This window comes from Schistocerca serialis, chromosome 2 (genome assembly GCF_023864345.2).
Source record: "Schistocerca serialis cubense isolate TAMUIC-IGC-003099 chromosome 2, iqSchSeri2.2, whole genome shotgun sequence".
NCBI classification, from domain to species: domain Eukaryota; kingdom Metazoa; phylum Arthropoda; class Insecta; order Orthoptera; family Acrididae; genus Schistocerca; species Schistocerca serialis.
The window spans coordinates 304,835,012-304,849,913 of NC_064639.1; the positions used below are offsets into that span (position 1 = coordinate 304,835,012).

General features: G+C 43.5%; 1 protein-coding gene across 2 annotated transcripts in view; it reads left to right on the forward strand.

Annotated features, from left to right (window-relative positions):
* Nucleotides 1-14,902, forward strand: part of LOC126455531 (dehydrogenase/reductase SDR family member 11-like) — a 105,333-nt gene that overhangs the window by 54,324 nt on the left and 36,107 nt on the right. Inside the window, exons 1-2 of one of the 2 annotated variants that reach the window (XM_050091282.1) lie at nucleotides 955-1,139; nucleotides 8,454-8,616. In XM_050091282.1, coding sequence (XP_049947239.1) covers nucleotides 1,002-1,139; nucleotides 8,454-8,616 — 301 coding nt within the window. In that variant the 5' untranslated portion in view covers nucleotides 955-1,001. Of the gene's footprint in view, nucleotides 1-954; nucleotides 1,140-8,453; nucleotides 8,617-14,902 lie in introns of those variants that run through there. The other variant, XM_050091283.1, reaches the window with a different exon arrangement.

Genomic DNA, 14,902 nt, shown 5'->3' on the forward strand with positions numbered 1-14,902 from the left:
TAGATCCGACAACTTAACCGTTTCCATCGGAACTACTACTACACACGTCCGATCTGTTTCATGGCTAGGCTCCCACATTTCTCTAAAATACCTCTGTCTTCTCTACCAGCAGAGAAAGGCGCGCGAAGAATATTGCTTTACCATTCGTCAGTTTACTCAACAGTCAATAGCAAAACAACATTCTCCCGCGCCAATCCGCGCTATTCTTCAGTAACCAATCGCAAAATAGTAAACCTAACGACTGCACTTTTTACCGACGTCATTATCTAATATGCTGAAGTTTTGTTTATGCATAAAGTTATTTGTACTTGAATTAACTTTCCCTTTACCATAAACTTACTTAACAAATCTATTCTACAAAAATCCCCTTTGTCAATATCCATACTTCTTCGAAATGTTCCCACACTAAATCCTACTACATAACTCGTTAAACAATTATCTTCATATTAACCTTAAACCACACTCACGCATCATTCATACCGCTAAAACACATTCATAACATTTTACATACACAAAAAGACATAATAACACTTTATGAAAATACTAGAACAGTCTATGAAAAACATTGTATTACTTTAGTGCACTCTAGTGGGCACAATCGAAACTAAAATCTCAGTCCCCTATCCAATATTGTCCTCTATCGGCTGATACATAAACTACGTACGCGTCCAGTCTCGCGTTACCATCTGTCACTATCCAGCTCTGACAAAGACACATCTCCCACTTAACCGCCTCCAAGGCAGGATCGTTATACGGCGCTACACCTCAAGATCAACGAGAAGACGAAGTAAATGGCGGTAAGGTAGTTCCAGAGGGAGTGTGCGGATCTCCACCTTCCTTATCAGTCAAGGTGTATCCGGGTGGAGCTCGAGTTGTCGCTGTGGAGGGGAATGATGGTGACGCAGCACTTTTCCCCGACGCCGGAGATCGCGTCTATATAAAGGGAGTGGGGCCGGGGGCCTTGGTAGTCAGTCGCATCAGGGCAGCCAACAGCAGCAGGCATGGGCATCGAGACGTACGCAGGCCGCGTCGCGCTGGTGACTGGCGCCAGCTCCGGCATCGGCGCCGCCATCACACAGGCGCTGCTCAGACACGGACTCACCGTCGTCGGCCTGGCCAGGAGGGTCGACAGGGTCAAGGTGGGCGTTCCCCAGAAAACACACCTCCCGTAGCCAAACCACTCAGTCCATTTCATTCTGTACTCTCTCTCTTTCAACTACTAGGTGACACTCATTGGGCCTTTCTAACGTATTACACGCAAAATCGCCATTCCTTTGTTCTGCATATGCTCCTTCTCGTTTAATGTGCAATTTTCTCTGTTATACTCCTTCCAGTTCCATGTCAGCAGTTCCAGAATACCGCAGCACTTGTCCCTCTGGCCTATTCTTGTTTAGTACAGGTTTTTACATAAAAGACAAGTTCTAAAGGGTAAAACTGACTGGAAACGCGCTTAAAATATAACTATGAGCATACAGCTACATCTGCGAGGGATGTAAGAGATGTACTGACACTGTTTGTATTATCTACCAAAGTTCTTATTTTTTTTTTCAAACAATAATATTGTTACCTTCAAAATCCTTTCTGCAGCTATACACCAGAGGAGTAGTAGTTCCCATCCTTGCTTGCAGCGCTGAGAAGCTTCAAGTGGTAGAGCCTTTAACATGCTGGTCACATTCTTTTCAATCTTCTCCAGAGTCCCAAAATGACGTCCTTTGAAGACATTTTTCATATTCGAGAAAAGAAAAAAGTGGGTGGTTTTGGGGAAGGAGACCAGACAGCGAGGTCATCGGTCTCATCGGATTAGGGAGGGATGGCGAAGGAAGTCGGCCGTGCCCTTTCTAGGAACCATCCCGGCATTTGTCTGGAGCGATTTAGGGAAATCACGGAAAATCTAAATCAGGATGGCCGGACGCGGGATTGAACCGTCGTCCTCCCGAATGCGAGTCCAGTGTCTAACCACTGCGCCGCCTCGCTCGGTAAAGAAAAGAAAAAAAAAGTCACGAGGACTCAGATTAGAAGAACAGGGGTGCTGTGGAACACCAGGCATGCCTTTTTAGGCGAAAAATTCCGTCGTGGAAGTGGTCGTGTGACAGGGGACATTGTCATGATCCAGCATTCACTTGTCTGCAATGTCAGTCTCACTCGACTGGTCCTTTTACAGAACATTTCAAGGATATCTTTGCAGACGCTTGGTTCACAGTTAGTCCTGGAGGAACAAATTCATTATGCCCGATATCCCTACTGTCAAAAAAGCAAATCAGCAGTGTTTTGATCTTTGATCTGCTTATTTGAGCTTTCGGTCCAGGATATGTCTCCGTGTGCCACCCCTGACTTTGCGGCTTTGTCTCATGACTATACTCAAAAATCCAAGATTCATCACCTGCGGTCACACCACTGAACCATTCGTGATCATTGGCTGTCCTTTCAAGAAGATTAACGCACGCGTTTCTTCGACTGTTCTGCTCAGTTGTTAGGTTTTTCGGCACATTTTTGGCACAAACTTGGCATGTGCAAATTTTTGGTCAAAATTTGATATGTGGTGAAAGAGTTTAACAGGTCACCTATCATCCTTATTGTTAAACGTCGGTCTTATCTCACAAGAGCACGAACGTTTTCGTCGATTTTTGAAACTGAAAATTTCCCTCAGCGAGGTTCGTTTTCAACGTATACTCGGTCTTCCAAAAATGCATTGTGCCAGCTAACAACGTGTGCATTTGGTTAATAATGTTCCGTATAGGACTTTTCCCACTCTTCAAAGGTCGCAGTCGCGGATTCCCCAAGTTTAACACAGAAAGAATGAAATGAGCGTATACACCTTTGTTGGCTGGGAGGCCCCATCTGGGAAAGTTCGGCCACCAAGTGCAAGCCCTATTTCAGTCGGCGCCACATTGGGCGACTTGCGCGCCGATGATGAGAATGAAATGATGATGAGGACAACACAACAACCAGTCCCCGAACGGAGAAAATCTCCGGTATCGAACCCGGGCCTGTTTGCATGGGAGGCGAGCACGTTACCACCTAGCTAAACAGGCGAACTTTGACAAATTACTTGATGGCGTATCACTGCTCTAAATTCCGCTGTTCCATTTTCGTAACACCAAACAAAACACAAAAATCACGACATGGCAGAAGCGAGCTGAAACGCAGACTATGCCTGACTGTGGAAGGGATGAACACACTGGTCTACACAAATAGAACAATACAGTGTTGCCACATTGCTTGCACTGTTGTCAGTCTCATTACTTTTCTCACACATCTCGTGTACTCCAAGTGTGGCGGATGATACCCCTTCCCTGCTCCAGTCACCAATAGTGTGAGTGAAGAAGATAGTTCGTAAGCCTCCTTGTGAGCTCGCATCTCTTGAATTTTTGCTTCAGAGTCTTTAGAGGGAATATATTTAGGGAGAAGCAATGTTTCGGTTGATACTTCTACTAATGTACACTGTCGAAATTTTAATAATAAAACACGCCTTCATACAGAGAACTCTCTTGCAGTATCTGTCACTATTGGGCTGAGCATCTTTCCTGATTCTTTCGCGCTTACTAAGTGAACCAGTGGAGAAAGCGCTGCTCTCCTTTCGACGTTTTTCACTTCCTCTATCAGTCCTATCTGGTAAAAATATTTACACGAACTGTATTCGCAGTCCCGAATGGTGACAACCATCAGCTATATAAGGCAATAGCAACAGTGAAAATTTTTACTCGATCGGCACACGGACCTGGGTTTCCCACTCTGCTCGAGTGGTCACCTTATACGCTTTGGCTATTCGTACACGACTCATAGCTAGACCCATATTTCTATATGTCGTCCTTCCTGCGTCACAGTCTATACTCATACACACATTACGTAATTCCTACACAGGGGAGGACATTTTAATTGAATGTCGCTATCTGATCCCGGCAGAAAAATATGAATTTACAGTGCCTGTGTTGCTAAGAACATGCATGCATGTCTGAAGGAACATTACACCGTTCTTCTCAACAATACAGGCTAGCTTCTTTGTGGATGGAGTACACCTTTCAGTATATCTCAGCCTATCATCTGCCTTACCTGGGGTTGGCTTTATGTGGGTGTTCCTCTTTAAATCAATGCTGACGTGTACTGGCACGTATTATTTAACGGACTTGACTGCTTCCAGTGTTCGTTTTGAAATCGTGCAATCATGCAGTTACGGATCTTTCCGTGTGTTTACGCTCAGTATGTTGCATTTGTGTATGTTGAGGATAAACTTCCGACTCCAGCGCCAAGTGTTGATCCTCTGCACGCCGTCCTGTATCTCGCTTTGCTTTTCTAGCGCTCCGCCTTCTCTGTACACAACGCAATCAAGCGCGAAAAACCTCATGGAACTTCTGACGATGTCTAACCCGTCATTTATACATATTCTGGAAATCAACTGTCCTTTAACGATCCCTTGGGATACGCCTGAAGTTACCTTTACGTCTGACGATTTCTCTTGGTTTAGAAAAATTAGAATGACCTCAGCTATTAATGCCACTCATCTGTAAAAGTGGCCACTGCATAACAGCTTTTTTGTCAGTCTTTGGAACAAAATACACCACTAATTCTGCGTATCAGCCATCCGACAGTGTGTTGGTAACTTTCTGGAAATATTAGGCATTAGATGTCTACACATAGACAGGCCTAGTGTAATTCGCGTACGCGATAATGGCGCTCGATAGCGACCCCTATGGGTTGTACAGGATTTACATCAGGCAAATTTAATCGCCGAGACATCAATGCGAGTTCACGATAGAGCTCCTCAAACTCCGGTAGCACGGTGGTGGCTCCGAGACACGGAAAATTGTACTGCTGAAAGATAACATGGACGTCGGGGAAGTCATCAAGCATGAAGAGACGCAAGTGATTCGCAGCTGTCAGCGTATCATCGATTGATACCGTGGGTCCCATACAAGCGCAGGAGAATGTCTCCAACAGCATAATATTGCTTCCAAAAGCCTGCGTCCGTTAAGCGCTGTACGTTTCGAGCTGCTGTTCAGCTCGATGACGTCGTTTGTGGAGACGACTATCGACCTAGTGTAGCGAAAATGTGATTCACCAGAAGAGCTAACAGGTTTCCATTGATCGACGGTCGAATTCCGCTGGTCCTGTGTCCACTGCAATCGTTACTGACGATATCATTGGGTCAACATGTGAACACATAGGGATAGCCTGCTGTGGAACTCTACATGCAACAATACACGTTGAATGGTGAGCTCCTAAACACTTGTGATTGAATCAGCATTGTGCTCTTTCGGCAGAGAAGCCACAGAACTCCATCTATGTTACTTCACGGGATAGACGAGCCTCCGATCCCCAAGTTCGGGCAAAGGCTTGCTGGTTATTGGGAGCTCCAGCGATCCCTTGGGATACGCCTGAGGTTACCTTTACGTCTGGCGATTTCTCTCGGTTTAGAAAAATTAGAAAGACCTCAACTATTAATGTCACTCACCTGTGAAAGTACATATGCATGTGACAACGCCATCTGCAGGTCACAGTACTAGCCTCGCTCTTTTGTATCTCGGTACACAGTGAGAGAGAGGCTGTTACTGTGTTTGATAGTGCAGCGCGCGTACAACGGCAGCTGTGAGTGAGTGGAAGCCAACGAATCGTGTGGGCGTTGGCAACTGCTAAGTGAAAAGGTGAGAGGAGTGGAGTAGAGGATGAGTTGTTTTCATGCACATTACATGCACAATTCAAAGCGCAAAAATTCATACAGGCGCTTTGGAGAGGAATAGTGATTGTGATACTAATGAAGATGAAAGAGAAGTTCCGAAATGTGACGTCCAGTAGCTGAAGGAAACATAAGGCAACGTGAATGAGCACCTTAATCCCCCAAAAACACCACGACAAGCGTACTGTGGCGCGCTGATGAGCGGACACTGGACAGTATTTATGAGGACTGCAATAACCGCAGTTAGAATTCTTTTAGGAAACTAATGGGTCGTGATAGCTGCTTCCTTTCGAAATCTATCTAGGAGGTGATTGCGTGTTGTGCTAAAGGCAGGATGCATGTCCATCGAAGGAAACTTAACACCAAAACTGAAGACTTTATAGGAATAAGACTTTAAAGGAGTAAGAGCATGATTTAATACAGATAAGAACAATGGATCAGTTGTGCGTAATTGGCACTATCAAGTGTGGACTCTCGAAGCGGCTACAGCTGTTCTTCCGGACTACTTTAAACCTCGTTGCGAGTACGTGGGTGCCTTCGAAGAAGAATGTGTAGGCACATGACTATAGTCTTCGCTAGCTAACACATGGAAGAAACCCGTATTATAATGCGGACAGCAGAATCATTTGCGGCAGATGTGAACATGTTTATTAAACACGAAAACATAAGAAAGGAACGCATGTGCAACAGTGACCAGACTCATTTTTATGGACTACCGTCTTCCTCAACGGTACCAGACATAGTGAAAAAGCAGCTGCTGCGATAAAGTCTGGTCCTAAAGTCCACACATAGTTGAATAATAGCTGCGCCGGTATTCAGGAGTGCAGACGTAGAGTTTCAATGAAGTGTTTAACAAATTTTACATTTGTTTTCAGGAAGCACAACAGACGTTTAATCCGAAGAAGCAAAGAAACTAGCAGCAACTTACCCATGGAACAACCGTGTTAATCGAGTAATAGTGGATTTCACAACTCGTTTTCACTCTGTTGCCAACAACCAACTTTCTGCACTAGAATACATCCTTTTATATGAGTGTCAAAGTTTTCATTACTAAGTTCATATTCCTGTTGTTGTCACATTTCATATCTGATAACTGTGGTCTTTAATGTTGGACTACTGCAATGTGGATGCACCGAAAATGAAGCAGTATTCCTAGATGTTGCCCGTGTCAAGTCTGTTCACTATTCCATCTACCTGTGCTTTAATTACTTCACTGAAACTCTACGTTTGCACTTCGATAACGAATAAAGGAAAAATGAACAAAACAGCAACTTCTATTTTGGGAAATATGGCTCTGTCAGTACAGCTTATGACGTTCAGTCTCTAACGAAATTTGGACTTATGTCAAATAATAACTTGGTGATGACTTGTGACTCTGATGGCCATTATTGTCGGTGACATGGAATCGTTTCTCCAACGGTTTGTGCTGCTATACTGCAAACTGGCATTGTAAACCAATGCGGAGATTCATAGACAAATGACCTTCATTGATGGCAGGAGAGGTACAACACCGAATTTTAAAACGTGTCATTCGAACTTGTTAGATTCCCTTCCAAGTGAATTCTTTCCCGTACGTGTTCACTTATTACGTCACCTGTGCTCTTCATTTTTAACTCCCTTCAGTGATGCTGCATTTAAAATAATATCTCTATCTTTTCCTGTGGATTTTCCCCCATGATTTAGGTTGTATTATGCAGTACTGTGCTCTCATCGTACACTACCAATAACTTCTTTGTCAGTTCACCCTTTACATTCGATGCAAGAAAGCATCTTTTGTAACAGAAACTCTTTCTCACTCAGTAATCTGCTCCTTACGTGCCCTGTACTATGGTATTCTTTTACTTGATGGATAACTGAGTTCCTTTATTTCTTCCTCTGTGTTTTCCCAACCGCCGTTGTAATTTTTACCACACATTTCTACCTTCATCCAACCTTTGTCACTGATCTTTTGGGTTTCATCCAGTCAGTGGCTCATTAAAGCATTCCTTTCTCGCTATTGCAGTTGTATTTATTGCTTAACGTTTTGTCATTGCTTCTTCGCCACGAATTACAGTCATCATTGCGATAAGTGGGCAACCTGTATGACATTTCCTAAGACTGCAAACAGCTTTTCTTGCTGACAGGAAATGTAAACATCTGTAAACAGAAGTAGTTACCTGACCACTGTTTTCCTTTCGTTAATCAATGTGTGTCAGGGTGGCAGTAATAGTCCAAAATCTGTGGGATCCTAAGTGAAAAGAGATGGAAACGCGTTATTTTCACTTTTGATTTTGACTTTCACTCTGTGGATGTTTGTGAATTCTAATGATTGCGCGAAACACAAAGTGCAGTGAAGTTAGTTGAGCTTTTAGCGAACCAATTTTTTTTTGGGTGATAGGCAGGAAAGCCAGCTTTTAACTTGCGGCATTATACATTGCTGCACGTAACACTAACTGTAGCGAAGGTAATTAGACTGTCTCAAGTAGAAGTCTTTTCATTATACTGAGCAATATTTTTCTAATTAATAGTATTGTTTACAGTGTCAGCTGTAACTTATTACCCTTTAGATATATTTAGTGGTGAAAACAGATAGTCGTTCAGGTATGACATATCGCAAGAAGCGTTTAAGCACTTTCACATTAAAGTACTCACTTTAAGCATTGTCCAAAAGAATGCATACGACATTTAATCATTACTGATTTCCTACTGTGGAACGTGAGCACCACTGTTCCTTGCGGCCCTGGTTCTGCTACAATCCTGTGAGTCACAGCGCTTCATCCGCTGTTTGCTTCTTTTCTTACAGGCACTCGCTCTGAAGGACGCCCCTGGTAAACTGCACGCTATTCAGGGCGATGTTGCAGACGAGAAGAGCGTACTGGCAGCGTTCAAGTGGATCAAAGAAAACCTGTCCGGCGTCGACATTTTAATCAACAACGCTGGCGTGATCACTGAGGGCGATCTGACGTGTAAGTATGCGAGTGTCTTCCGAAAAGTTCTTACGAAACCATACAGTATGATGGCTGCAATTTTTACTCATTCTGATAAAAGCATGAGTCTGTTAAGCTGCTCTCAAGATCCGCCGATGTTGTCAACCGTTGGAGCGCAACAAGATATATGTTGTAAAATGCTCATCCACAGACACTACTTTCATCAATTTTGATGGAACTTATCACAGCGAAAGTACACAGTTGATGGTCAAGACAGTGTCGCACAATAACATGCTCACGACCATTAATTTACTAGTAAAAGGGAACTTTCCTTTTTTTATGACACATTTAGATAATACAGTCGTCTGAAGGCGTACTGAAATAAATAAATGAAACATGACTTTCAAACAACGCAAGAACAAACAGTATAAATACTACGGCTCCAAGTAACATTTTAGCCGGCCGGAGTGGCCAAGCGGTTCTAGGCGCGTCAGTCTGGAACCGCGCGATTGCTACAGTCGCAGGTTCGAATCCTGCGTCGGGCATGGATGTGTGTGATGTCCTTAAGTTAGTTAGGTTTCAGTAGTTCTAAGTTCTAGGGGACTGATGACCTCAGACGTTAAGTCCCATAGTGCTCAGAGCCATTTGAACCATAACATTTTACAAAACAAAACACATGTGTAGTAACAAATTGGCTCCAAAAATTCTAAAAGCTAAATATGGAAAAAGCGATAGACTTTCTCATTCAGGAAAGTGGTCTGAAAAACACTGGTTACCAAATTCGCTGTTACAAAGTGGAAATAGCTTTCGAGATTTAAAAAATATCTGTAACAAAATATTCATTTCAAAATACACGAAACTGTGACGTTATAACAGACTCATCAAACCAGATGTTCCTTAATCCGGCCCGTAACACCCATTTTAAACAGAAAGATGGACATTGAAGAAATCCGAAAGAGAAAAAGAAAAGTTATCAGGAAAACTGTAGGTCTAAATTATACTAAAGATGGTTCAAACAGACCAAGAGCAAACAAAGAAATTGAAAAGTGTACCAATATTTATTCGGACACGAATAAACGGAGGCTAAAATTCCATTGAAAAATTTGAAAAAAAGTAATCAACCAAATCAACTAACGGTTTCTGGAATAAAAGTCTCCGTCAAGTTAAAACTGAAACAATAAAATGAATCGGCGTTTTAAAAGAAAACTTGAAGCAACCAGGAATAATACATCTACATCTACATACATACTCCGCAATCCACCATACGGTGCGTGGCGGAGGGTACCTTGTACCAAAGCTAGCATCTTCTCTCCCTGTTCCACTCCCAAACAGAACGAGGGAAAAATGACTGCCTATATGCCTCTGTACGAGCCCTAATCTCTCTAATCTTATCTTTGTGGTCTTTCCGCGAAATGTAAGTTGGCGGCAGTAAAATTGTACTGCAGTCAGCCTCAAATGCTGGTTCTCTAAATTTCCTCAGTAGCGATTCACGAAAAGAACGCCTCCTTTCCTCTAGAGACTCCCACCCGAGTTCCTGAAGCATTTCCGTAACACTCGCGTGATGATCAAACCTACCAGTAACAAATCTAGCAGCCCGCCTCTGAATTGCTTCTATGTCCTCCCTCAATCCGACCTGATAGGGATCCCAAACGTTCGAGCAGTACTCAAGAATAGGTCGTATTAGTGTTTTCTAAGCGGTCTCCTTTACAGATGAACCACATCTTCCCAAAATTCTACCAATGAACCGAAGACGAGTATCCGCCTTCCACACAACTGCCATTACATACTTGTCCCACTTCATATCGCTCTGCAATGTTACGCCCAAATATTTAATCGACGTGACTGTGTCAAGCACTACACTACTAATGGAGTATTGAAACATTACGGGATTCTTTTTCCTATTCAACTGCATTAATTTACATTTATCTATATTTAGAGTTAGCTGCCATTCTTTACACCAATCACAAATCCTGTCCAAGTCATCTTGTATCCTCCTACAGTCACTCAACGACGACACCTTCCAGTGCACCGCAGCATCATCAGGAAAAAGCTGCACATTGCTCTCCATCCTATCCAACAGATACAGTTTGATGCACCACACAGAAAAAAGTTGGCCTGACAAGTACATTGACAGAAAAAAAATTACAACACCAAGTAAGACGTTGTGCCACCTAAACGAAAGTTGGTAGGCGTTTTCCTACAGTTGAGAGATGATGTCTATTCAAATTTCGTGCCAGTCGCATAATAGTGCCGCCAATAGCGCCACTATGAAGATGCAAATCAGGTTTGTTTTAAATACATGCTGTAACGGTCGTTAGCGTTAGGTACCTTTGATATTGGATTTGGTGGGTTGCTGTTAGTCAAGAACGCCTTTGAACCAACAAAGACACCATTGTCTGTACCTCGCATAGTTTGAACGAGGTCGTGTAATAGGGCCACGAGAAGCTGGATATTCCTCCTGCGATACTGCAGAAAGGCTTGGCAGAAAGGTAGCCACCATAGACGATTGGTGGAACGGTGTTCGTAAGAATGTAAGATCACAAGACAAGCTCCGGACGACCACGTGGCACTACCGAGGCAAACTCATCGTTTTCGGCGTTTGGCTTTGGCGCACTGCACTGCATCTGAAGCGGCAATTTGAGCAGCAGTCGACACAACAGTGACACAACGAACTGTTACAAATCTGTTATTTCAAGGACATCTCCGAACCAGGTGCCCTGTAGCGTGCGTTCCACTGATGCCAAAACACCGCCTTTTGCCACTTCAGTAGTGCCAAGCGAGAATTCATTGGATAGAAGCGTGGAGATCTGCTGTGTTTTCTAATGAAAGCCGGATCTGCCTTGGTGCCAGTGATGGCCGTGTGTTGGTCAGGAGGAGGCTGGTAGGAGACCTGCACCCAACATGTCAGCGTGATAGACCCGCTTGACCTACTCCTAGAGGTGTGGTCTGAGGTGTGATTTCGTATGACAGCAAGAGTACTTCCCGTGGTTATTCCACGCACCCTGACTGCATATTTGTACGTCTGTCTGATGCTTCGACCTGCTGTGCTGTCATTCATGAACAGCATTACAGGAGGTGTTTTCCAACAGGATAACTCTCGCCCACATACCGTTGTAACAAAAACATACTCTACAGGGAGTCAACATATTTTCTGGCCTGCTCGAACGCCAGATCTGTCTTCAATCGAGCGCTTATAGGACATCATCGGACGACAACTCCAGCGTCAACCACAAACAGGATTAGCTGTCCCCGTACTGCCGGACCAAGCGCAACACGCACCGAACTTCATCCCACAAACTGACATCTGGCACCTAAGCAACACAATGCATACAACAGAATACATGCGCGTTTGCTCGCTTGCGTTCAGCATTCTGGGGGTTACACTGGTTATTAATGTATCAGAATTTAATTATTTTTTTCTTTTCCCGTTATCAGTCTTCTGACTGTTTTGATGCGGCCTGCCACGAATTCTTCTCTTGTGCCAAACTCTTCATCTCAGAATAGCACTTGCAACAGACGTAGTTAGTTATTTGCTGCATAAAATCCTTCCTTTACAGTTTTTACCCTCTACAGCCTCCCTCTAGTACTATGGAAGTTATCCCATGTTGTCTTATCAAGTGTCCTTCCAGCCTGTCTCTTCTTCTCGCCAGTGTTTTTCACATATTCCTTTTCTCGCCGATTCTATGCAAAACATTCTCATTCCTTACCTCGTCAGTCCACCTAATTCTCAACATTCCTCTGTAGCACCACATCTCAAATGCTTCGATTCTCTTCTGTCCTTGTTTACCAACAGTCCATGTCTAGGACAAAAACAAAATAGTGTTTTGCTAAAGGCGGAACCCACTAAAAACATATGTTATTGTTAAAGCAAACACAGGCAAAAGAGCTGCAACATCAAGATGATGAGTCCATGTTTCACTAGTGTACATTGCTGAGCTCCAAACGTAGTAATTTTTCAGTAATTTCTTCATCAAATTAAGATCTGTGTTTAATATTAGGAGACTTCTCGTGGCCAGGAACGCCCTTTTTGCCAGTGGTAGTCTGTTTTTCATGCCCTCCTTGCTCCATCCGTCATGGGTTGTTTCGCTGCCTAGATCGCAGTAGTCCCTAACTTCATTTACTTAATGATCACCAATCCTGTCTCGCTTTCCTCATTTCTACTACTTCTCATTAGTTTGGTCTTTCTTCGATTTCCTGTAAATCTATACTCAGTACTAATTTGCCAGTTTATTCGGTTCAGAAGATCCTGTAATTATTCTTCACTTTTACTTAGAACAGCAACGTCATCAGCGAATCTTATTATTGATATCCATTCACCTTGAATTTTAATTCCACTCTTGAACTTTTCCTTTATGCCAGTCATTGCTTCTTCGATGAACAGTAGGGGCGAAGGACTACATCCATCTCTTACACACTTTTTAATCCGTAAACTTCGTTCTTGGTCTTCCACTCCAACAGTTTCCTCTTGGCTGTTGTGTATATTGGATATTACCCGTCTTTTCGAGTAGTTTATCCCTATTCTTTTTTTTAGAATTTCAGACGTCTTGCTCCCTTTGACATTGTCGAACGATCTTTGCAGGTCGACAGATCCAATAAACGTGCCTTGATTTTTATTTAATCTTGCTTCGATTATCAACTGCAACCTCAGAACTGCCTCTGGTGCCTTTATCATTCCTAAAGCCAAACTGCTCGTTGTCTAACACACCGTCAATTTCCTTTTCGATTTTTCTGTATGTTATTCTTGTCAGCAGCTTGGAAGCATTAGCTGTTAAGCTGATTGTGCGATAATTCTCGCACTTGCCAGCTCTCGTAATCTTCGGAATTGTGTGGATGATGTTTTTCGAAAGTCAGATGATATACCGCAGGACTCATCCATTCTATAAGCCAATGTGAATAGTCGTTTTGTTCCCACTTCCCTCAGCGATTTCAAAAATTCTGATGGACTCTTTATCTATCCATTCTGCCTTATTTGATCTTAAGTATTCCTAAGCTCTTTTAAATTGTCATTCTAATTCTGGATCCCCTATCTCTTCTATATCGATTCCTGTTTCTTATATCACGTCATCAGAGAAGTCTTCCCCCTCGTGTAGTCTTTAGATATACTCTTTCCACCTATTTGCTCTGCACTTCACAACGGAATTCCCATTGCATTATTAATGTTGCCATCCTTGCTTTTAACTTTACCGAAGGTTCTTTTGACTTTTCTGTGTGCGGAGTCAGAGTACTTTCGACAGTCATTTCTTTTTCGATTTCTTCACATTTTTCAAGCACCCATTTCGCCTTAACTTCCCTGCACTTCCGATGTATGTCGTTCCTGAGTGACTAGTATTTCAATATTTCTGACCGTCTCTGAACGTTTTGTAATTCCTTCTTTCGTCAATTAACTGAAGTATTTCTTCTGTTAAGCATGGTTTCTTCACAGTTACCTTGTTTGTACCTATGTTTTTCCTTCCAGCTTTGTAAGTGCCTCTTCAACTGCACTGCCTACTGAGTTATTCCTTATCGCAGCAGCTATAGCGTTAGAGAGCTTCAGGTGTATCTTTTCATTCCTTAGTACTTCCGTGTACCACATCTTTGCGTATTGATTCTTCCAGACTAATCTCTTAAACTTCAGCCTATTCTTCATCACTGCCAAATTGTGAGCTAAGTCTGTATCTGCTCCTGGGCAGACCTTACAATCCAGTATCCTATGGATACCTTATCAGGTGGAAGAATGGCTCTGAGCACTATGGGACTTAACAGTCCCCTAGAACTTACAACTACTTAAACCTAACTAACCTAAGGACATCACACACATCCATGCCCGAGGCAGGATTCGAACCTGCGACCGTAGCGGTCGCGCGGTTCCGGACTGAGCGCCTAGAACCGCTAGACCACCGCGGCCGGCCAGGTGGAAGAATCGCAGGGAAACTGGAAGATGGACGAAGTCTGACGAGTGTTACCCAGAAATTGGCATTACTCACGGTACTGTTTGACGTGCATGGCGAGCGTTCCGGAAAACAAGCATTGCTGCCTGAAGGAGAGGAAGTGGTCCACGGTCAACTACAGCAGCAGATGGCCGCTGAATTGTGTAATAGGCAAGAAGGGACCCACGTCGAACGGGGTGTGCAGCTGCGATCACAGTTAAGAGGACAACAAGTTGCGATGGTACGTAACAGTTACTGCGGGTGTAGTTGCTCTTCTAAACATCATCCGATAGGGGGAAACCAATTGCCTCTTTACCTGCGGTTACTCGTACTTTAGGTACTTTGGCTATGCACCGTTCTGCCGGCCGAAGTGGCCGTGCGGTTAAAGGCGCTGCAGTCTGGAACCGCAAGACCGCTAC